A 21,973-nucleotide genomic window follows, 5' to 3' on the forward strand; every position below is an offset into this window, starting at 1 on the left:
GATGTCTAGGGCAGTGCTGTCCAGGACTTCCCTGGGTGTCCAGCCATTAGGCCTGTGTTGCCACTGCAGGGGGCATGGGTTTGATCCCTGGTCAGGGAACTAAGATCCCACAAGCAGCAGGGCAGCCAAAAAAAAAAAAAAATAGAACAGTGCTGTCCAAAAGAAGTCAAATTTGAGCCTTGGTGTCAGGGAAATGGGGCATTTAAATTTGTCCCCTGGCCACAGGGTGAGAAGTTGAATGAGACAAGTGAAATGAATATACATTTTATTTAACCCACCTGGTGGCTCAGATGGTAAAGAATCTGCCTGCAATCGGGAGACCCAGGTTCGATCCCTAGGTTGGGAAGACCCTCTGGAGAAGAAAATGGCAACCCACTCCAGTATTCTTGCCTGGACAATTGTGTAGACAGAGGAGCCTGGCAGGCTACAGTCCATAGGGTTGCAAAGAGCTGGACACAACTGAGCAACTAACACACATATCCAAAATATTATCATTTCAACATATCATCAGTATAAAGTCACTAGCCAGATAGCTTACATTCTCGGGCATTGAGTTCTTTAAATCCTTCATGTATCTTACACAGACAGCACACCCTGACGTGGGGCCACCAATTTCAAGCACTAACGGTCACCGTATTGAACGGTGTAGCTCTAGAACCTTCTGGTATTTCTAGAACAACTGGACATCCATTTATTTTTATGTAGGATAGGTTGGCAATGAATACAAAAACAAAGGAAATTTAATGTTATGCCAGCAAAACCAAACACACCCACACAAGGGCCATGGTGGCGGCAGAGGGCTCACTTACAGATTGGGCAAAGGGATGTGAGTTGTGGGGAGTCCAACATGGGCTCCGTGGTCCCCGTTTTTTTGTTTCATGCATGGCAGTGCTCAGTGCTAGGGGTGCAGAAATAAACAGGCTGTGGTCCCTATGGGCACTTGGAGGAAGAAGCAACCGTGCAGAGGGCAGGCTTCCGGCATGAGAAACAGAAGGAACCCCCAAGCTCTGGTCCTCACCCTGTCACTGGCTGAATCACCTTGGACGGGTCACTTAATGTCTCTGGGCCCGCGCTGGGCTGGCTGTCAAACCAGAGCCTCGGACCGGATTTAGATCAATGGTTTGCAGACTGTGGTCGAAAACACATGTGCTCCCAACCCTGAATCAACTGAAGCAGGCCTGCTCCTCCATCTTCCGTGTGAGGCTTCTAGGCTTAGAAAGGAAGGAAGAACATCTGCAAAACTCCACAGCAGTGGCTAAGCACCCGGGATCCAGCAGCAGGAAACTGGGGTGCCTACACCACCTTGGCCACTCGCACCCCCGCTGAGCCTCGGTTTCCTCCGCAGCAAAGGGAGGGGGCTCTGAGGGTCCCTGCGGGCTCACCCGTGTAACACTCTGCCTGGTGCTCATGAAATGCTCAGAAACGCCAGCTCCTTGCCTCTTGAAGCTTCCAGAGCCAGCCTACAGGAGAACCGAGGCTGGTTAAGGAAGGTCTTAGCGGACATGTAGGGGATCTGGCAGAATCCAGGGCAAAACTCCAAAGGCTGACAAGGGCCAGGCAGGTAACATGAGTGAAGGAAACAGATCAGATGTGAAGCCAGTCTGGAGGGAAACACAGAAAGTACTCACTTTCCTTTGAACTTCACAGCACAAAACCACAAGACAACAGCATCAGCCCAATAATAGATGGTCAACCCCTCAGCCAAGTCCCGGGGACTAGAGGGGGAGGGGATGGGAGTCGGGGGGAGGTGGGGGCGGAGTTCGCGTCCCAGCCATTCATTCCAGCCATCTGCTGCCACCCAGAAATGAGGACCCGGCATTGTCAGATTGACGGATTTTTTTTCAAGAGGAGCCAGAAATCTCGATTTTAATGGGAAAATCTGGTGTTTAAAGGCTGGCAACCAATTCAGTTTTTTTTTTTTTTTTTTTAAAGAAAACATAAAGCAGTTCCACACAATGAAAAATGACGGAGGGACGGGGGCGGGGGGCTGTCCCTTGGTGACTTTCAAATCACAGACTCTGGAAGGCTGTCCTCTGCCACCCTGAGATTAGGGAGAACTAACTGTCAGGGAAGTGGTGTGCCAAGACAAGAAGAATCTTTGAGATCTTTTCTTCCTCCAAAACCTCTTCCCCGGTGGTCAGGGTGCAGCTAGTCTCAGGGAGCCCAGTTTCTTGTCTTCCTGCTCCTCCCAGGCCTGGGTCTCCTGCCAACAGTGGTCAGGATAAAGCGGAAGCAGAGAGAGAGGGGCCGGGGTCGGGTACCCCAACAAACACCAGAGAGAGGGCAAGGAGTAGCAAAAGAGAGGCATCATTTTCCTCAGTTTATTTCAAGAGAACAAAGAATCAACCTTCAGTTCTGTACAAAAATGTGACCCCTCGGGCCAACCCCTCTCCCACGCCCCGCTAAATTGCCAAAAAAAAACCCCAAAATTCAAATTCTGGAAAAAATTACTATGAAAAATCAGGGGAGAACTTCCTCCCCTCCTCCCTCTCCCCAGTGCAAAAGTTTGGGGGGCGGGGGGTGGATGGGGGTGTGTGTTCATGGCCATGGTCAGAGGTCCGGCAGGCAGGCAGGTGTCAGGCGGGTTTCAGCAGAGTTAGTGTTTGGCGACCAGTGGGGCTGGAGATGGGGTGGAAGGTGGGGTGGTAGGATCCAGAAGGAAGCCAAGGGGCTCAAGGGAGGGGAAAGATCTCCAACCCTGCCTCACCCCACAGGACACTTTAAAACAGTTTATAAAAATCGGAGCCGGAGAGTAAGAAGAGAAAGGAGTCATCAGAATCAAAAACTAAATAGTGGAAAGATTTTTTTTTTTTCTTCTCTAAAAGGCAAAAAACTACAAACAGCCCAGGTCCTGAGCTCCCCCAACACCTGGGTCCTCCACCGCCCCCCTGAAACCCAGCAGGTGTGGAGCTGGGGAGCCGGGAGAGGTGGGTTCTTAAAAAAGTCACCCCTGGACCGGAAGGCTCTTCATCTCATGTCGCCGCCTTCCGCTGCCTCTCGCCGCTGCTGTCCCAGAGATGGAGACGGCCCGGGGCTACGCTGGCAAACTCAGCTTCTTCCCCTTTAGGACTGTGAAGAGAGGGGCGGGGGAGGGCATGACCACGGGGCCCCTAAAAAGGGGACAGCCTCCCACGCCCACACCAGGGGCTGGACGCTGGGCTGGCAGGGGCAGCCTCCGGAGTCCGGATTAGCCATGGCGGGGGATCAACCTGAATTACTGAGGGTTGAGGCTGAGGGACTGAGTCATGGACCCATTTCTCCTAACACTGGCTTCTCCTCTTCCATCCTGGAAGGACTCCTGGGCCTGGAGGCCTTGGATCTCTGATGGGCAGTGGGCAAAACCACCCCCTGCTTCTGCTCTCCCTGCCAGGAATCCTGGGCTGCCTCCAAGCCTCTGCCCTCCAGTCTCCTCTTCCCTTCCTGCTAACTGACTGGGGACCTAGCTTTTAATTACCATCTCTAAGAGGCCTCCCCCAACCGCCCACCCCCATGTATGGTAACCCCCTCACTCTCCACCAACACCTCCCTGGTTCCTTTCCATCTCTGCCCTTCTCACTGTTTGCAGTCATTTCTCTTGTTCATTCGTCCCACACCCTCTCGCCACCCCCCTCCACACACACACATTATAATACAAAAAAGGAGGAGAGGGCTTCATCCATCTTTCCCCCTATGGTAGTATCTCAGAGCCTCGACCTGGCAGTATCTCAGAGCCTCGCCCTGGCCACGGACATAGAAAGTGTTCCCTAAATTTGCTGGTTGACTGACTGACTGACTGAATGAATGAATGAATCTTGGTGGGCCGGAGTCCCTGAGGGTGAGGACAGAGATCAATTAGCAGAGAAGAAGCCCTCCCTTCCCTGAGCGATGCTGGGGCTGCTGATTTCGGATCTGTTAACAGGTGTGAGACGGAGAGACAGTGGGTCTGGGACCTCAGGGCAGGAGAAAGGGCTTAGGAGAAATCCCAAGAGAAGAGAATCAGAGGCCACCCCTGACCCTCTCTTTGGGGCAGAGGAGGTGGAGCCAGGGCCCCAGGGGAGGGAGGGCAGGGCTGGAGAAGGTGTAGGCTCCCTCCCGCACTGCCTCCCCGCCAGCTACCTTTGGTGATGTAGAGGTAGAAGAAGTCGCAGTAGAGGACCGTCTGGACCAGGCCCGCCACGATGGCGATGAGGTCAAAGAAGCCCTCGAAGTGGTAGCGCCAGATCCAGTTGAAGAGATAGAGCGTGCGGTAGACGCCCAGCGCAAACAGGTAGTGGCTCGTGATGGTCTCCGCCTCACCCGTCTTGCTCACCATGAACAGCTGCGGCAGGATGGCCACCGACTCCAGGTAGATGGAGAAAGTCCAGAGGATCTACGGGGGGCGAGGGGGCGCGTGCCGGGGAGTTGGCGGCAGAGGGCAGGGAGGGAGGGAACAGGGCGGAAGAGAAAGGGGAGGACACGGGGTGTGTTGGTTACAGTGACAAGGGAGAACGGATAACGGGGGGCCACGATGCCTGCCGGGCACTCCCTGTGTGCCAGCGACCACTCTGCCCACCCCACACGTATTCTGTCGATCCCCACAATAACCCATGAGAGAGGTAAAATTACTAGCATTCTCCCCTCCTTTATTTTTCGCCGAGTCACGTGGCTTGCAGGACCTTAGTTCCCTCCACCAGAGACCGAACCTGGGCCTTGACAGTGAAAGTGCTGAGTCCTCACCACTGGACCACCAGGAAATCCCCAGCATTCCCTCCTACAGATGAGGCAACTGAGGCTCAGGGACAGTAAGAGACACGCCCAGGATCACAATGCTAGAGAGTGGCAGAGCTGGGATTTGAACAAAGAGTTCAGAGCCGGTATTCAGAGCACTTGGCAATTACGCCTCTCCCAAGGGAAGACCCGACTTCCCTGGTGGCTCAGACGGTATAAAGCGTCTGTCTACAATGCAGGAGACCCGAGTTCGAGCCCTGGATTGGGAAGATCCCCTGGAGAAGGAAATGGCAATCCACTCCAGAACTATTGCCTGGAAAATCCCATGGACAGAGGAGCCTGGTAGGCTACAGTCTATGGGGTTGCAGAGAGTTGGATATGACTGAGTGACTTCACTTCAAAGGAGGACCAGGTTGGAATCTTGGCTCTGAGACTTCCCTTCTATGAGACATTGGGCAAGACAGCCAGATTCTTAGAGCCTCCACCTCCTTCTCTCTAAAGTGGGGGTGATTTTCCTGCCCTGGTAGGGGCAACCTTCAATGTGCAAGCTTGAGAGACATAAATCAGACCGTGTCACTTTCTGGCTCAAAACCCTCCAGTAGCTGCTTCTTATCACATCCAGAATAAAACCCAAGTTCCTAACCTTGGCTCTAAGTTCCTAACCTTCAAGGCTCTCCTTGATCCAGCTTCATCTCCGAGTCCCTCCAGGCTACGACGGACTACCCAGGCCTTGTCTGGTTCTCCAACACACCAGCCTCCTTCTGCTCCAGGACCTTTGCACTTGCTGTTCCTGCAGCTGTCCCCCCAGACAGTCACATCCTGCCTCTTCCACCTCTTTCCAACCTCAGCTCATCAGCGAGGCCCTCCTTGACCATCCTCCCCCAGAACTGTCACATCCCGTCTTGTCTTCCTCCCTGTCACATCCCCTTCCTCACCGGACTGTGAGCTCCGTGAGGCCCAGGAGCCTACACCTTGGGCACTCTGTGGGCCCAGCCCCTGGCATAATGCCTGGAACCTACTCCATGCCTGGATGAATGCACGAGAGGATGGGAGCGAGGTCCCCAAGTGCTTGTCATGGGCCACCATTCAGGGAGCTCTGACCATCATTTGCAAGCAGAACAGGGCATCATAGGAGGGAGACCAAGAGAGGGAAGACAGCTGCTGGCCCCTTTTCAGTCCCCAGTTTCCTGAAAGCCCCACCTGGGGTGACTTGTGAGGTGTCAGTTCACTGAAACCTCCACTCAGACAACAACACCAGCTGGCAGGTGTGATTCCTCCTGGCTGGTTTTGGTTTGTGGGAGCGAAGTGGCGACCATCAGGATGTATTTCTAAGAACTGACATTTATATAGCATTTACTACATTCAAGACATTGCTCTACACACCTTACAGCTACTAACTGGCTTATGCCTTAACCCTATGAGCTAAGACCTATTGTTATCCCCCTTATACAAATGAGAAGACTGAGGCCCATGGGATCAGTAACTTGTCCAAGGCCACACAACTGAGATGTGGGTAGAAACAGATTCCTATCCTGGCAGCTAGACTTCAGGGTTTGTTCCCATAATCACTCAGAATCCACCAGCAAGGTTCTCGGTAAATCAGGTTACTTGAGGCTCTCAGGAAACATGCCCATAAAATGGATATATACCCAATTCCTAGCCTTGGGGAATAGAATCATGACAAAAAAGGAGAGAAAAGGTCTGTTGTATTTTTACTTGATCTATTCATGACGTCTGAATTTTTAAGGAATCCTCTCCTTCTATAATTAAAAAAGTTTTTCCGCATGCACCCAATGCTAGCAAGGGTATTTTTTTTTTTTTTTTTTTAATTGGAGGTAGCATGGTTTTAGGACTTCCCTGGTGGCTCCGACGATAAAGAATCTCCTGTAATGCAGGAGACCAGGGTTTGATCCCTGGGTCAGGAAGATACCCTGGAGAAGGGAATGGCAACCACTCCAGTATTTGTGCCTAAAGAATCCCATGGACAGAGAAGCCTGGCAGGTATAGTCCGTGGGACTGCGAAGAGTTGGACATGACTAAGTGACTAACAAAGCACGCGTTTTGAAAGCAGGCGAACCTGGGTTCAAATTCTGTGAGGCCTCACCTCTGAGCCTCACCTTGCATGCTAAGCTGCTTCAGTCGTGTCCGACTCTGTGCGACCCCATGGACTGTAGCTGGCCAGGCTCCTCTGTCCATGGGATTCTCTAGGCAAGAATACTGGAATGGGCTGCCATACCCTCCTCCAGGGGATCTTCCCGACCCAGGGATCGAACCTGCATCTCCTGCATTGGCAAACGGGTTATTTACCACTAGTGCCAGCTGGGAGCCTCACCTTAGTCCTAAAAGAAAGAGGGATGACGAGGTCTGCTTCCTCAGGTGGCAAAGGGATCAGATGGGATGATGTCGGATTTGCGCAGAGCCAGACATAGATTTGGTGCCAATACTTTGCACAAGTGACTGCCTTCTGAATGAGGGAACCACCCAACCAAACCACCCAACCTGGAGTCAAGAAGCCTAGATCCTGGTCCAGCCTCTTCTGCCTAGAGCAAGCGCCACTGCCTTCCTCCAGCCTCAGTCTCCCTGCCTGTAGAATGGGTCCAGCTCAGTGAGTGCTCCATGCAAGATGATGGTGATCAGAAGTTTCCCAAGTCCAGACCCTGCAACTAACCTTTGGGTTTCCTCCTTCTGACATTTCTGGGGCACTCGGGCCAAAGTTACCCCTCAATCAGATTTGTCAAGACTGCAGGATGCTTTTAGAAATAGATTTGGAATCTGTAGCCAAAACTGTCAAGTGAGACGTCTCAGGAAAACTCCTGAATTATAGTTTCTGTTGAAAACATCAGCAAAGCAGGGGCGGCTTGCGGGAATCTTAGTTTTCCAACCAGGGATCAAATCCGCGCCCCTTGCCTTGGAAGTGCAAAGTCTTAACCACTGGACCACCAGGGACGTTCCAGAGCCAGCTTCTTACAAGCAGGAGTGAGTGGTACTGGGGGAGGAAAGACTGCTCTGAATTTGATTCCTGCCAGGCCCCTGGAGGCAGGAGATGGCAGACTGACCACAGTCCCTCTCAAAATTACTCCCAGGAAACTGTATAGCTCCTACCAAAATACCAGGCAATAAAAACCACGACAGCTAGCCTTTAGGAGCAGAAGTATATATACACTTGGCCCAAAGCACTGCAACGATCATGGACAACACTTCCTGCCTACTGCCGGACATTGTGCTTTATCAATATCAATCCCGAGTTAGAACCTATGAAGTAGGAACTATCCCCATTTTACAGATGAGAAAACTCAGACATAGAGAAATTACATGACTTGCCCAAAGCCCCACAGCTTCTAAAGTGTTAGTCGCTCAGTCATGTGCAAGCATTTGTGACCCCATGGACTGTAGCCCGCCAAGCTCCTCTGTCCATGGGATTTCCCAGGCAAGAACACTGGAGTGGATTACCATTTCCTCTTCCAGGGGATCTTCCCTACCCAGGGACCAAACCCTGGTGTCCTGCAATGCAGGCAGCTTCTTTACCATCTGAGCCACCAGGGAAGCCCTGGGCTTCAAATCCCGGCTCTCTGGTTCTAAAGTCCCTGTGTAAGCGATGCTGGCTAATCTCAGGAAATCCTCACAGTGACCTAATCTTAACTTTACAGACAGGGAAACTGAGGCACAGAAAAGTCAAGTTCCATGCGCAAGGTCATGCTAATAGAAAGTAACAGATCCAAATCCAAGTAGCCTGGCCCCCTAGAGCCCCTGTTTCCAACTCCTGAACTATTCATTAGGCCGATGATTTTGGAAGAGTCATTTTGACTCCCCAAGCCCCAGTTTCCTATCTATAAAACAGGGCTGCTGTGAAAAGTAAAGCGATGACATGTGTGACATGCTCAGAGCAGCGTCTGGTACTTGGTGAGTGCTGCTGCCATGACCAGAGAAGGCAATGGCACCCCACTCCAGTACTCTCGCCTGGAAAATCCCATGGACGGAGGAGCCTGGTAGGCTGCAGTCCCTGGGGTCGCTAAGAGTCGGACACAACTGAGCGACTTCACTTTCACTTTTCACTTTCATGCATTGGAGAAGGAAATGGCAACCCACTCCAGTGTTCTCGCCTGGAGAATCCCAGGGACAGAGGAGCCTGGTGGGCTGCTGTCTATGGGGTTGCACAGAGTCGGACACGACTGAAGCGACTTAGCAGCGGCAGCAGCAGCAGCAGCAGCTGCCATGACGTTGCTGTCATTCGACTCCAGGGCCCCTGTCTTGAACGTTATTTCCTAAAAGGAGGAAGTCTGAGCAAACCCTGCAGAAGGAAGCCTCTGACTGGGCCCACTGTCCACAGCCGTTCTCCCGCAGCCCACCCCACCCCACTACACCACTCCCGGGACCCTGCAGGTGGCCTACCTCCAGAGGGGTAAAGTCATGGTTGACCAAGAACGCCAGGATGGCCGTGGGAATGACGAGGAACTCCACTCGGAACGTGTCGTGGTTCCCATCATAAGTGGCTTTGAACTTGCTGTAAATCATCCAGACTGTGGTGAAAGAGCAGGCGATGTAGACCACCTGTCGGGTGAGGATGAGGAGGAAGCTTCAGTTCCAGGCACAGGGCCCCAGCCCCCAAGAGCTTAGACTGAGGAGTCCGGACCCCCAGCCCCTCCTCCCTCAGACCCAGGGGTCCAGCCTCCAGCCCCTCCTCCTTCAAACTAGGAGTCCTGGCCCCCAGCCCCGCAGACCCAGGAGTCCCAGCCACTGTCACCGCCCCCCTCAGATTCAGCAGTCTGGACCCCCAGCCCCCTCCTCCCTAAAGCCTGGGACCCACGTTCCCTCCTCCCCCGACCCTTCTGGCGGCTCCCCTCAGGAGGCCTTTACCTTCATGCACGTGTTGTAGAGTGAGATGTAGTTGGTGAAGAGGTCCAGGTAGCGGGCAGTGAACACCACAGCAAACAGGACCTGGCTCTTGCCTGAAATCCCTGTGGTGCAGACAGGCAGGGTCAATACACCAGGGGCCAAGGCCTGGAACAAGCCTGGAGGCGGCTCTGGAGGGCAGCTGTCCCCAGAGGCCTCCCCAGCCAGCGGCCGGAGCAGGGCTCTTTCCCACCGCCCACAGCCAGGGGGCAGCCCGGCCCCAAAGCTACTCCAACCCGAGGCTGTGTCCCGGGCTAGGCCTCACGGCCACCCCCAACACCCTCAGGGTCCTCCTGCAGTCCGGATCCAAGGTGGGGCCTCAGGAGGACCCCCCCTTGACCTCTGGCCTCCGGAACAGGTTGCCTGCCTCCCGCTCCCTTCCTGGCCGCTACAGTCCACGTCACCAACTTCCAGCCACCTCCCTGCCTGCCACAGCTCCCTGTTCCCAGCCCCAGCAACTCTGAGGCCACCCTGATGGGGGCCGGGGGAAGGCTGAACTCGGTGCCTGGAGCCACCCCCACCAAACTGGATGCATCCCCGGTTTGCGGATAGGAGCTGACCCCCTGGTGACCCCGGACCTGGAAGAGGGACCCCTAGCAAGCAGGGACGGGAAAGGGGACCCGTCTCCCTATGCCTCCAAACCCTCTCCCCGAGTCCTGGGGTGTCCCCCGCACTCTGCCCCTTCCTCCGCCCCCGTGGGTGTCTCACCGGCACACGAGCGGGACTTCCAGATTTTGAGCAGTAGCAAGATGATGGCTAGGAGGTGGGAGAGGTCTCCCAAGAATCGGAAGAGATTCATGGTTGGGGGGATCTGGCAGGGCTGGGCTGGAGGGAGGCTGGAGGGGGGCTGCCCCCCGGGGCTGCTGTTCTGGCCGGGCGGCTGGGCTGTCGGGGGGGCGGGAGAGGTGCCCTCGGGTGGGCTCCGCTCCGGGGAGGGGGCTCTGGGAGGGGGCGCCGAGGCCGGAGCTGGTGGCCGAGCCGGAGCTAGGAAGAGGGAGGAGGGCGGGAGGGGGAGGAGTCCGGCGGGAGGCTCCGCCCCGAGGGCGGAGTCCCGGCTCTCTGGCGCCCCCTACCCCCGCTTCTCCGCCCTTGCAGAGCCGGGCGCCGAATGTTCCCCACCAAGGCCGCCTCCTAGGAACTTGCGGGGTCGCTGAGACCCGCAACTCCCAAATCCGGGCGCCTGTTCCCCGAGGCGCAGCCTCTGTAAAGGTCGCAGCCCAGCCGCATAGATTGTGCCCTTGACAGCGATTCGGGAGGCAGGTCTCTGAGCTTTCAGGATCCTACGCAAAGACCCAGAGGCTGGCTTTTCAGGGACCTCCAGCTCCAATCCATCTGAGAGAACAGAAAGCAGCCTCCGGCCCCTCCTCCATCAGACTCAGGAGTCCAGGACCTCAGTGTCCTCCTCCCTTGGGCTCAGGAGTCCAGCCGCCAGCCTCTCCACCCCCTGACCCAAGAAGAGTTCAGTCCCCGCTTCTTTGGGACTTAGGGTCCCACCCGAGGATTTTGTGTCCCAAGTATCGTAGACCCAGGAATCAAGATGCACAATCCCTTCCTCCTTCTGGGACCCACAAATTCAGGCGCCCAGTCTCTTCTTTTTCAGAAATATGAGCCTTCACTCTTGCTCTCCGTGACCCTGGAGTTGGTAGCCGGAAGCCCTGGCTCTGGCCACCCCCACCCACCCACCAACCCCGGAACTGCCCCCTCAGAGGCACACAGACACACTCTCGGGAGCCCGGGTGTCCTGTGCCACACTCCACCCTAGCCCTTCATAGATACACGGGGCCTAGCCTCCCTCTTTATCAGGAGGGGCAGGAGCTGGGCAACTGCTCTTGAGGGATGCGAGGGGAAACAGGCTGCGTCTAAGAGGGGGTACCTGGTGCTTTCTTCCTGGATGTCTGAATAACCATGGGTGATGGATGTCAGGGTCTGTCAATAACAGAAGGGGCACAGCGGCATCAGTTTCCTCAGATCGCAGGATGGATAGAGTGCTTGAGGGTGACATCCATGAGTGTTGGACGCGTGGGCCCCTGAGTGTGGTTTGTGCTAAGGAGTCAGTTTGAGGGTCTAAAAGGGACTCAGGCCTGGAGGAGGGGGCTCTGATCACTGGGTCCCAGGAGGAGAAGGGGGACAGAGACTTGGACTCCTGGAGCTGAGGAAGGAGGTGGGCTGGATACCTGGTATCCTAGGTCTGAGTGAGGAGGGGACTGGGGGCTTGGATTCCTGGGTCCTGGAGGCAAAAGGGGCTGGGGATTTGAATTTCTGGGTCTGAGAGAGGAGGGGGCTGGGAGCCTGGATTCCTGGCTTCATGAGGGAGACTTGCTTGCAGGCCTGGCCTCCCGGGGCAATCGAAGCCAAAAAATGGGTCCTAGCATGACAGACTCAAGTCTGGGGATGGCTTCCTGCTTCGCAAACCTCAGCGTGCGGAGGGGGCGGAGGGCAGGCAGCCCCTGGGCCCTGGAGCTCAGGTGCAGGTCCTGAGTCCCCGACTGCACCCCCGCCCCCGGCCCCTTCCCCTGTCCCCGGATTTATTTGCAGCCCCTCACTCTCCGGTCCCAGGAGGAAGGCAGAGGCTGGGAGCTGGGGAAGGGGCCGGCCCCCTCCCCCAGCCATGACAGGAGGAGGGGTCCCGAGGGAGCCCAAGAAGGGGGGCTGTGGGTCTCCCGGCAGGGGCGGACGGGGACTGAATGTTAATCGCATCCCGAATGAGTGTGTGTGTGTGCGCGTGTGTGTGAGTGTATGAGAACAGAGCGAGTGTGCGAGTCCCTCCCGCTCCGGCTCCAAGCCCTGGCCGCCGCCACCGCCCTCCACCCGCCTGCAGCCTCCCTAGCCACCGGTGCCCGGCTCGGGGGTGTCGGCTCGGGTGGGTCCGCCTGGCCCCCAGGGGTCTCTCGTGCGTCTGCCATCTGCCCGGTGAGGATCTGTGTGTGCGGGTGTCTGGGGCTGGGCTGGAGGGGGGGGTGTGTCTGTAAGGGCTGCGGCGGCTGAGGGCGGGAGGGAGGGAGGGAGGGGTCTGTCTGTCTGTCTCGACCCCGAGCCACCTGCCTGGGTGTCGCGGGCCCCCCAGGTTCCTCCCTCCGAGCCTCCCCCAAACCCGGATGCATGGTGTGTACCTGGGCTCTGCGCCTCCTGCCTGCGTCCAGCCGGGCGTCTGGCTGCCCGTGTCCTCCTGTCTGTCTGAACAGCCCCTGACGGCAGCGGCAGCCTGGCCCATCAGACCCTCCAGTGTGTGTGTGTTTATGTGTGTGTGTGTGTGTGTCTCCCTCCTCAAGCTCCGGGGGTGTTTAGGGGAATCCCAGGGAAGTGAGGTGGTGCGTGTATGCGTGTGTGTATGTGTGTGTGTCCGCCTGTATTTGAGAGTGGGGGCGTGGGGGGGGTGCCTGGAGGTGGGAGGTGGCCAAGCAGGAAGGGGCAAGCAGTCGCCCAGACAGGCTGTCTCCCGCCTGCCCCTTACGCAAACACACACACTGGCCATCGGCTTCAGAGGTGACCCAGACAGACAGACAGACAGAGACTTGGGGGGGGCCACTGAGGGCACAGAATGGGGGTTTGCGAATGAGCCAGGGAGAGGCGGGACCGGACACATGGACAGGGGGGAGGAGCCGGGGCTGAAGCGGCAGAGGGGGGCACCCCGGGTGGGCGGAGGGGGGATCCCCACGGGGTCGGGGCGGCGAGAGGACACCCCGACAGCCTCCGCAATGTCCGGGGCCCAACTTCCAGCGCAACATGTGTAGCCGCGTCCTCGCCTAGCCGGGGCGGCCTCAACCTTGGGGACAGACAGGGCAGGACGGACTGAGGAAGAGAGCCAGAGCCAGGGAGCCAGGCCGGCAGGAGGTCCCGGCCGCCGCTGCCGCCGCCGCCCCAGGGCCTGGCCCCCACACACACCCCGCGGCTCCCTGAGCCCCCCACCGAATCTTCGGGTCGCTGGACTCCGGTTCCTTTCCTGGCACCCCCGCAACACCCCCCCAGAAAAGGGTCATGAAAAGGTAAGGCTGGGGTAGGACTGCAGGGGAGGGGGTGGGAACATGGACCGCCCCCCGCTCCAGATCTAGGACAGGGAAAGTTGGCAAGGGGCCTCAGTTGGAGGGAGAGGGCTGGAATGGTGGACAGGGTTCTCTGGGGGGAAATCTTTGCGCCCTATCTCCTTCTCCCTTGCTGAGCCCTTTCCCCAGGTCTCTGCACCCCAGATCTCCTAACCCCCTCACTGCTGACACTTTGATCCTTCTCCCCAGCCCCATACACCTGACGCCCCGACTCTCTATCCCCCACCTCTCCTTCTCACCTTCCCTCTCTGAGCCGTCCCCCCCCCACCGCCCGCATCAGCCTCCCCCCTCGGCCGGTCTACCTCCCTCTCTCCAGCTCCATCTCCCCTCCCTTCTCAGCTGCCAGTCGGCTATTAATACCCCTGCCAAGGACCTTGAGAGTATCCAGGCCTTGGCACCCCCTGCCCCAAGCTCCCATCCCTTCCTCAAGGTTCTGGAATACCCTTCTAGCCTCTTCCAAGCACCAGGATTAGGGTGGGGAGAGAACGGGGTTGGGGGGGGCGGGAGCCGTCCGCAGCACGACGCGAACTGTGCGGTGAGGTGGGGGGGGAACGCGGGCTGTGGATCGAAGTGGCTCTCTCATCTCTTCTGTGATGGATCCGGGGGAAGTAATGGAGACAGGGACACCCCAGGAATCTCTGGCACCCTCCTCCTTCTCCTCAGCTGGGGGACAGACTGTACTGTGCACAGGACCTGAGTGGGGCGACTCAGAGAGGCTGGAGCTGGGGCGGGGGTTGCCCAGGATACTGGACGAATGGGGTTTGAGACCACAAGGGGTCCTTAAGGGAGGAGAGGGCTATGGGCCTGGATTCCTGGGTCCTGGGCGTAAAGGAAGCTGGGCCCCTGGATTCCTGAGTCTGGGGGCAGGAGAGAGCCCGCACTCCTGGGTCCTGGGAAAGGATGGAGCTGAGCACCCACAGTCCCCGGTGGGTCCGGGGGAAAGAAGGGGCCCTGAGACCAGGATTCCCGAGTTGATGGGAGAAATTGGGAGGATGGGGCTTCTGTGTCTGAGGGAAGAGGGGGCTGGGGGCTCAGTGTCCTGAACCCCGTGACGGGGCAGGGGATGAGGGTCTGGACTCTTTGGCCCCGTGCAGATGGAAGTGGGGACTGAGACTCACGAGGAGGTGGCGATTGGAGGCCTGAACAATGTGATCCCTGAGGGTGCAGGTTTGGGGGTTGGAACACCAGACTGCCCCAGCGGCTGGGGCTGCCACCTCTCTATCCATCTCTGGAGGGGTGGGAGACTGTCCTCCCGAATCCCTCACCGGAGAGAACTGGGCATCCAGCCTCTTGAGAAGGGTGGGGCAGGAACTGCCCTCTTGGGCTTCAGCCAGGGAGCAGGACCCCAGGGTCCCCAAGGCCAGAGGCCGGGCAGGGGTAAGTCTGAGACAGGGAGAGAAGAGGCTGAGGGGTGAGCAGCCACCAGGAAGGGAGGGGAGAACCAGTGTTATCCTGGGGAGGGGGGAGCGCCAGGCCACAGCTGTGGGTTATTTTGGGGCAGAGGGGGGCTATTCTGAGCACTGACTGAACCAGCTGCTTGGGGAAGGGCAGAGGAGAGGAGGGGCGAGGGAGAGCCAGGATTAAAGCATGCTAGGAGCCCCCACCCCCACCCCTCGGGAGACAGTGCCCCAGGGTCCCTGGGAAGGCCTGGGGGTAGGGGGGTGGGGAGTGAGGCCTCTAGGCAGGCAAAGGGGTGTGGGCCTTTCCCCTACCCCTGGCTGGCTGTGGGGTGGATGGAGGCTCTGCGCTACCATGGCAACCGGACAGGAGGCTGATTGACAGTTAAGAGCAAGCCCTTCCTTGTCTGGACCCTCACCCCTTTCCAGAAGCCCCTTCTGCAGGCTCCAATCCCTCTCTGGGAACCAGGGGTCCAGGCCCCCAGGGCCCTCCTTCCTCAAGACCCAGGAGCCAGGAGTCTGGGCTCCCAGCCCGACCACCCCAGGCAACTAGTATACAACAGGGGACATAGGAAGAGATGCTGTATCGCTTCTCAATTACCAAATTGCTCTGGGCTGGGAGCCAGGGACCCCCACCCCTCCCAGCTCTCCACAGCTGTGCTCCCCCCAACTCCAGAGCCCAGTCTGGACTGTGACTCTTTCTAGCTCTTACTAAGAGTGGAGGGACAGGGGTAGGAGTAAGGGGACGAAGATGGGTTGGGGGGTGTGTGTTCCAGGGGTGGGGTACGGTCAGAGGCATTTGCTCCCTGCAGGATGGCCCACTAATTTCTCTTTTTTTTCTCTCTCTCTCTCCCCCCACACACCTGACCCCTTTTCCCTTTCTCTTTTTTTTGTTCCCCTCACTTTTTCTTCCTTTTATTTTTGATCCCTCCTGCCACTCGCCTTCCCGGCCTTCCTTTCATGTCTGTGCTGGGCACCTCCCTGGTGGGGGTCTTGATCTCTGCCTTGCCTCGCTATTTCTGTCTTCCTGTGTTTTCTGTCTGCTCTGCCTGCCTCTTCAATCTCTAATTCTGACTGTTTCTCCGTCTCTTGTGGGTGCGTGTCTTGTGGTGGCTGTGGGGTCTGTCTCCATCTTCCTGCGGTTTCTTTCCACCTTCCTCTCTCCGTCCAACTTTCGGGTTTCTCTCCTCTCCCCCACCTTCCTTCGTCTATCTCTGCATCTCTCCCGCCTCTCTCATTCCCTCCCTATTTCTGTCATTCCGTCTTATCTCTCGCTCTGTTACTCTGAGCCTATCTGTCCCTGTCTGTTTCTCCTTCCATCTCTTTCCTCCACCCCATCAACTGTCTCTCCCTGACCATCTCTCTGTGGGTGTTTTCATCTCTTCCTATCTTCCTGGGCCTCTCTCTCTCTCTGTTCCTGTTCTGATCTGGTCTCTGCGGGTCTCTTTTCCATCTGGCCTGTCTCATTGTCCTCCCTTGTCTATCTCTTCTCCCCACTTCTGTATCTTTTGTGGCCCCATTACCCATTCTCCCTGTGTTTTTCCCTTCGCTTCTGTATCTCTCCCTTTGCCTCCGTATTTCCCTGTGTCTCTCCCTCTATTACTCCAACATTTCTCCTACCTCCGCGTCTCTCCTTCCTCGTATCTCCCCTTCACCGTGTATCTCTCCTTGTCTCTGTCGTTCTATCTCTTGTCTCTCATTCCTGTCCCTCTCTCTGCTCCGCGTGTCCGCCGCCCCGTCTCTGCGCACCACCCCCCCTCCTCCGTGTCCCTCCCCGGGCGCCCTCGCGCTCAGAGGCCGCCCGGCAGGGCCCGCAGGCGATGCGCGGCGCCGGTGGCCCCCGCGGCCCTCGGGGCCCCGCTAAGATGTTGCTGCTGCTGGCGCTGGCCTGTGCCAGCCCGTTCCCGGAGGAGGTGCCGGGGCCGGGCGGGGCCGGCGGGCCTGGCGGGGGCCCCGGCGGGGCGCGACCGCTCAACGTGGCCCTCGTGTTCTCGGGGCCCGCGTACGCGACCGAGGCGGCGCGCCTGGGCCCGGCCGTAGCGGCGGCCGTGCGCAGCCCGGGCCTGGACGTGCGGCCGGTGGCGCTGGTGCTCAACGGCTCGGATCCACGCAGCCTCGTGCTGCAACTCTGCGACCTGCTGTCGGGGCTGCGCGTGCACGGCGTCGTCTTCGAGGACGATTCGCGCGCGCCCGCCGTCGCGCCCATCCTTGACTTCCTGTCGGCGCAGACCTCGCTGCCCATCGTGGCCGTGCACGGCGGCGCGGCGCTCGTGCTCACGCCCAAGGTGCGCGCGACACGTGGGCGGGGCTCGGGGGGCTATGCGGGGGCGGGGCCTGGGTCGGCCGTGGGTGGGCGGGGTGGTAAGGGGCGTGGCCAGTCCTGAGGGTCAGCCTCGGGGATGCCAAGCTCAGGTCTAGGTAACGGGCGGGGCTGACTTGGAGGGACGTGATATATAGGAGGAACAGAGTGTGCCAGGGAATCAACTAGAAGCAGGGTCTGAGGTGACCAGGCTATGGGAAGAGTTGAGAGGCTGCGGGAGCGGTGAATGGGGAGGGGGTGGGATCCGAGGAAGAGGCGAGGCCAGCCAGGGAGGGGCGAGGACTGGGTGGGTGCCAGAGGGGGCATGCCTGAGATGGCAAGATCTGAGTGAGGGGTGGGCTCTGGGATCAGCGACGGGGTGTCAAGTGAAAAGGAATGGGGCTCAGAAAAGGGTGAAGACTAGAGAGTAAGCAGGAGCCAGAAAGTCAGACACGGTGACCAGGAAAAAGGAGTATTAAGTACTGAGGGATAGGGAGGGGCCCGGCTAGCTGAGCATGAGGTCTAGAGGTCAACGTAGAAGGACGGAACCATCTGGTGGAAGGATGAGTATGAGAAAGGGAGGCGTCCTTAGTGAGTGAGCGAGAGAGGGGTAGCCTTGCAGCTAGGAAGTGCGGGAAGGCCAGTCAAGGAAGAGGTGAGTCAAGGAAGGGGCGGGGCTAGCCAGAGAGGACAGGCCCTCAGCTCGGTACTAAAGGAAGATTTGGACAGGGGAGGTACCCAACTGGAAGGCGTGGAAAGCAAGAATTCAGAGAGTGGGCCTGGAAAGATGAAGGCCTCCCGCTTAGAGGCAGGCTCAGCCATTGAGAGGTCAAAGCCAGGAGCCTGCAGGGGAGGCAGGGTCAGAGGCTGGAGCTGGCTGTGGCATGGAGAGAGGCCTGCCTCCCGAGGGCACAGGAGGGGTCAGCTGGAGTGGACTTCTGGTAGGGAAGGGCAGGATTTGAACAAGCCTGGTGTGCGGACTGAGAAGAACCAGGTCAGCTTAAAGGAGGCGTCTGAGAAGAGGCGGGGCCTATTCAGGGGTGGAGCCAGTGTAACAGAGAAGTGGGTATCGCCTGAGGATGGGGCCACCTGAGTGGGTGGAGCCTAAGTCTCCACCAATTCCCTGCTGTGAGGGCCCGGCGGCTTTGTGACTAGATCTCTATTGCATGCCGGGACTCGTAGTTTTCTTCTGTCTCGAGCACTCTGGGAAAGACTTCTGTCCAACTTTGTTCTTCTCTTTGGCATGGGGTTGTCCAGAGATCTGTAGGCAGATCACCTGCGAGGTGAACTTACTACTTCCTGGCTGACGCCTTCTTGGGATACGGAGAGATGTTGTCCCTCCTGCCTCCATGGCGTCTGAGAAGTGTGTGCCCCTCCATTTCATTGTCTGGTGGGCACTGTGGCCCCTTCAGTGCACACCCGTTGCCTTCTGGGAAATGTAGTCTTTTTAGTGTCTTAGAGTGGTCCTCACAGCTCTATCTGTGCCCCCATTGAATGCTGGGAACGTGGTCCCCTGAGTACACATTCAGCTGCCAAGGATGAGGGCCTCACAGGGTCTCATAGCATTCTGGGAAGCCTCATACCTTCAGGACAAGTGCCCTAACCCTCGCACATTTAACCACAGGCATATGCCTAGGGAGAAAGTCCACTTGCTCGTCTCATTGCATTACTGGAAGATTTATTGAGGACTGATTCTGTGCCAGGGCTGTTTCAGGTTCTGGGGAATACAGTTAGGGAAGGTTAAAAAAAAAAAAAAGACACGGTCTCTGCTCTTACGAAGCTTGCATTTCTAATGAGGAGACAGACAAAACAAATAACAGATAGTGAAATCTGTCCTGGAGGAGAGGTAATGACCAAGGCCGCCGTGGTTTCAGTAGATGGTGGTCAGGGGAGGCTTCCCTGAGGAGGTAAAACTGAGCTGGACCTGAGGCCGGAGGAGGGGAAGGAGCTGGGGGGTGTCCCTGAGAAAGGTGACAGTGAAGGGCAAAGCCCTTGAGTCTAGAAGGAACCTGAGGTGTTTGAGGAAGAGCAAAGAGGTGGGGCTGGCAGGACATGAGGTCAAAGAGGCCACAGGGACCAGGTCATTTGGGGCCTTATGGGCCACAGCGAGGACTTTGGCTTTGACTCTGACACAGAATTTTTGGAAGGTTTTCAACCAAGAAGGGAGGCGATCCAACTAATATTTTGAAAAGATCACTCTGGCTGTTGTCTGGAAAATGAAAGGTTCGAGAAAGGAAGCAGAGATGGGTTATGAAGCTGTTGTCATCTAGGCAAGAAAGGGGAAGCGATGAGGGTCATGATGGGGCCATAGTGAAGAATGAACAGCTGGGGTCATATTTTGAACAGAGAACTGAGAAGACTTGGAAATGGCCTGGATGTGGGCCCAAGGTCTGTCCAACAGGATTTTCTGCTGAAATGATGAAAGTGGTCTTCATCTACTCTGTCAAATATGATAGCCACTAGCCATGTGAGCTGTTGAGCACTTGATGTGTGGTTAGTATAACCAAGGAACTAAATTTTATTTAACTTTGATTTAATTTGAATAGTCATGGGTGGCTAGCAGCTACCATACTGGAGACCACAGGAGACAATATTTAAACCCATGGGTTTGGATGAGATCACCAGGAAGAGAGAACAGAGAAGGAAAGAGGAGATGAGGGCACTCCTATGTTTAGAATTCTGACAGAGGAAGAGAGTCTAGCAAAGGAAACAGAGAAGGAGGGGACAGGAACGTAGGAATAAAAGCAGAGAAGGGCAAGCCTACTCAGCAAAGCTGAGTTGTGAGAGACTACCTTCAGCACTTTCATGGCCTGTTGGGAGATGTAGTCCCTCTCAGTGGATGCTGGGAACTGTAGTTCTTTCCCGGGTTGCTGCCTGTGTTCACTAGGGTTATGTTAGCTGCTGTAACAGATAAACCCCCACTTTTCAGTGGCTTAACTCAATAGAAGGTTGTTCCTCACTCATATAAAATCCAAACAGGTGTTCCTGATTGGAGTTGGCTCTCCTCCAAGCTCTGACTCAGGGACTCAGTTTCCTCCATGCTGTGCCTTTGTAATCCCCTAGATTCCTCCTCGGGGGCCTCTGCATCTGCCCTCTGACAGGGAAGAGTAAGGTGCTTGGGCGGAAAGGTTTTTATGGATGAGCCTAGAACTCAGTCCTGAGGCTAAACCTAACCCAGGTCTAGCTCTGTGCCCCAAGCAAGGAAATGAGATGAGTTTGGCCAACAGCTAGATGTTGAGAGCTGTGATGCCCTTATCCATTGTTGGGAGATGAGGTCCCCTCTGGATCCCTGGGAGCTGTGAGCCCCTCGCTGGCTGCTGAAGGTCAGCAGCTGGGAGCTGAGATCTCCACATGGGGGAGGCCTGACATCCTTCTCCTCCCCTGCAGGAGAAAGGTTCCACTTTTCTTCAGCTGGGCTCGTCCACAGAGCAGCAGCTTCAGGTCATCTTCGAGGTGCTGGAGGAATACGACTGGACATCCTTTGTAGCCGTGACCACGCGTGCCCCCGGCCACCGGGCCTTCCTGTCCTACATCGAGGTGCTCACTGATGGCAGCCTGGTGGGCTGGGAGCACCGCGGGGCGTTGACACTGGACCCTGGGGCTGGCGAGGCCGTGCTGAGCGCCCAACTCCGCAGTGTCAGCGCCCAGATCCGCCTGCTCTTCTGTGCCCGTGAGGAGGCCGAGCCTGTGTTCCGGGCAGCTGAGGAGGCTGGCCTCACGGGGCCTGGCTACGTCTGGTTTATGGTGGGGCCCCAGCTGGCTGGAGGCGGGGGCTCAGGCGCTCCAGGGGAGCCGCCTCTTCTGCCAGGAGGCGCCCCACTGCCTGCTGGGCTGTTTGCAGTGCGCTCGGCAGGCTGGAGGGATGACCTGGCCCGGCGTGTGGCAGCTGGTGTGGCCGTTGTGGCCAGAGGTGCCCAGGCCCTGCTGCGTGACTATGGCTTCCTGCCTGAACTTGGCCACGACTGTCGTGCCCAGAACCGCACCCATCGAGGGGAGAGTCTACACAGGTGAGCAGGGCTGGGCTGGGAGGGCCGTGAGAGGACTCCTGAACTAGATCACCTGGGGTGCTCAGTGACCTCAAATGGGTCACCTTGCCTCTCAGAACTTCAGTCTCCTTTTCTGTAAAATAAGTGAAATTGGCTCTTCTTTCTGGGATTAAATCAAGTGATTTGGAAAAAAAAACCCTGAGATACCGGGAGAGGATTACTGTATTTCACGATTTTAGCATGTGCGTTTTTGCAGTTTTAATGTCTTTGAAATCAAGACATGTCTTACAATCATCACTTATCATGATTTCATGGGCAGTGCTTTTTTTTTCCCCCTTCATGGTTGTAAAAATAGCAATACATCTAGTCGATAGCATCTTAGATTCGGTGAAATACCTAGTTGGGGGGGCTTCCCTGGTGGCTCAGTCAGTAAAGAATCCACCTGCAATGCAGGAGATGCAGGCTCGATCCCTGGGTCGGGAAGGTCCCCTGGAGTAGGAAATGGCAAACACTCCAATATTCTTGCCTGGGAAATCCCATGGACAGAGGAGCCTGGCAAGGGTCCTAAAGGGGTCCCAAAGAGTCAGATGTGACCACCACCACCCTAGTTAGCGTAGGAGGTGAACTTCAGTAACCAAAAGACCCAACAATGCAATGTCTCCAACAAGGTAGAGA

General features: G+C 56.9%; 2 protein-coding genes across 2 annotated transcripts in view; one reads left to right on the plus strand and one right to left on the minus strand.

The window, feature by feature from the left end:
• Window positions 1–2,307: 2,307 nt before the first annotated feature.
• KDELR1 (KDEL endoplasmic reticulum protein retention receptor 1) lies at window positions 2,308–10,580 on the minus strand. The gene is made up of 5 exons (XM_061388917.1): window positions 10,285–10,580; window positions 9,541–9,641; window positions 9,076–9,234; window positions 4,096–4,348; window positions 2,308–3,069 (listed from the first exon to the last, which is right to left on the minus strand). The coding sequence occupies exons 1-5, from the start codon at window positions 10,373–10,375 to the stop codon at window positions 3,035–3,037; spliced, it is 639 nt and encodes a 212-aa protein (XP_061244901.1). The 5' UTR covers window positions 10,376–10,580; the 3' UTR covers window positions 2,308–3,034.
• Window positions 10,581–10,680: 100 nt separating this feature from the next.
• GRIN2D (glutamate ionotropic receptor NMDA type subunit 2D) overlaps window positions 10,681–21,973 on the plus strand; it is a 36,138-nt gene continuing 24,845 nt past the window's right edge. The window contains exons 1-4 of the mRNA XM_061388871.1: window positions 10,681–12,486; window positions 13,294–13,559; window positions 16,808–17,298; window positions 20,700–21,319. Coding sequence (XP_061244855.1) covers window positions 16,834–17,298; window positions 20,700–21,319 — 1,085 coding nt within the window. The 5' untranslated portion in view covers window positions 10,681–12,486; window positions 13,294–13,559; window positions 16,808–16,833. The remainder of the gene's footprint in view (window positions 12,487–13,293; window positions 13,560–16,807; window positions 17,299–20,699; window positions 21,320–21,973) is intronic.

The sequence above is a fragment of the Bos javanicus genome, chromosome 18, assembly GCF_032452875.1.
Source record: "Bos javanicus breed banteng chromosome 18, ARS-OSU_banteng_1.0, whole genome shotgun sequence".
Taxonomy (NCBI): Eukaryota; Metazoa; Chordata; class Mammalia; order Artiodactyla; family Bovidae; genus Bos; species Bos javanicus.

Bases quoted from the DNA above. Each gene is read 5' to 3' on its own strand.
- KDELR1 (XM_061388917.1), bottom strand. From the start codon at position 10,375: ATGAATCTCTTCCGATTCTTGGGAGACCTCTCCCACCTCCTAGCCATC. The intron at 9,642-10,284 runs GTGAGACACCCA...TCTGCACCACAG, and splicing joins GAAGTCCCGCTCGTGTGCCG to GGATTTCAGGCAAGAGCCAG. The intron at 3,070-4,095 runs GTAGCTGGCGGG...CTCTCTTCACAG, and splicing joins CTACCTCTACATCACCAAAG to TCCTAAAGGGGAAGAAGCTG.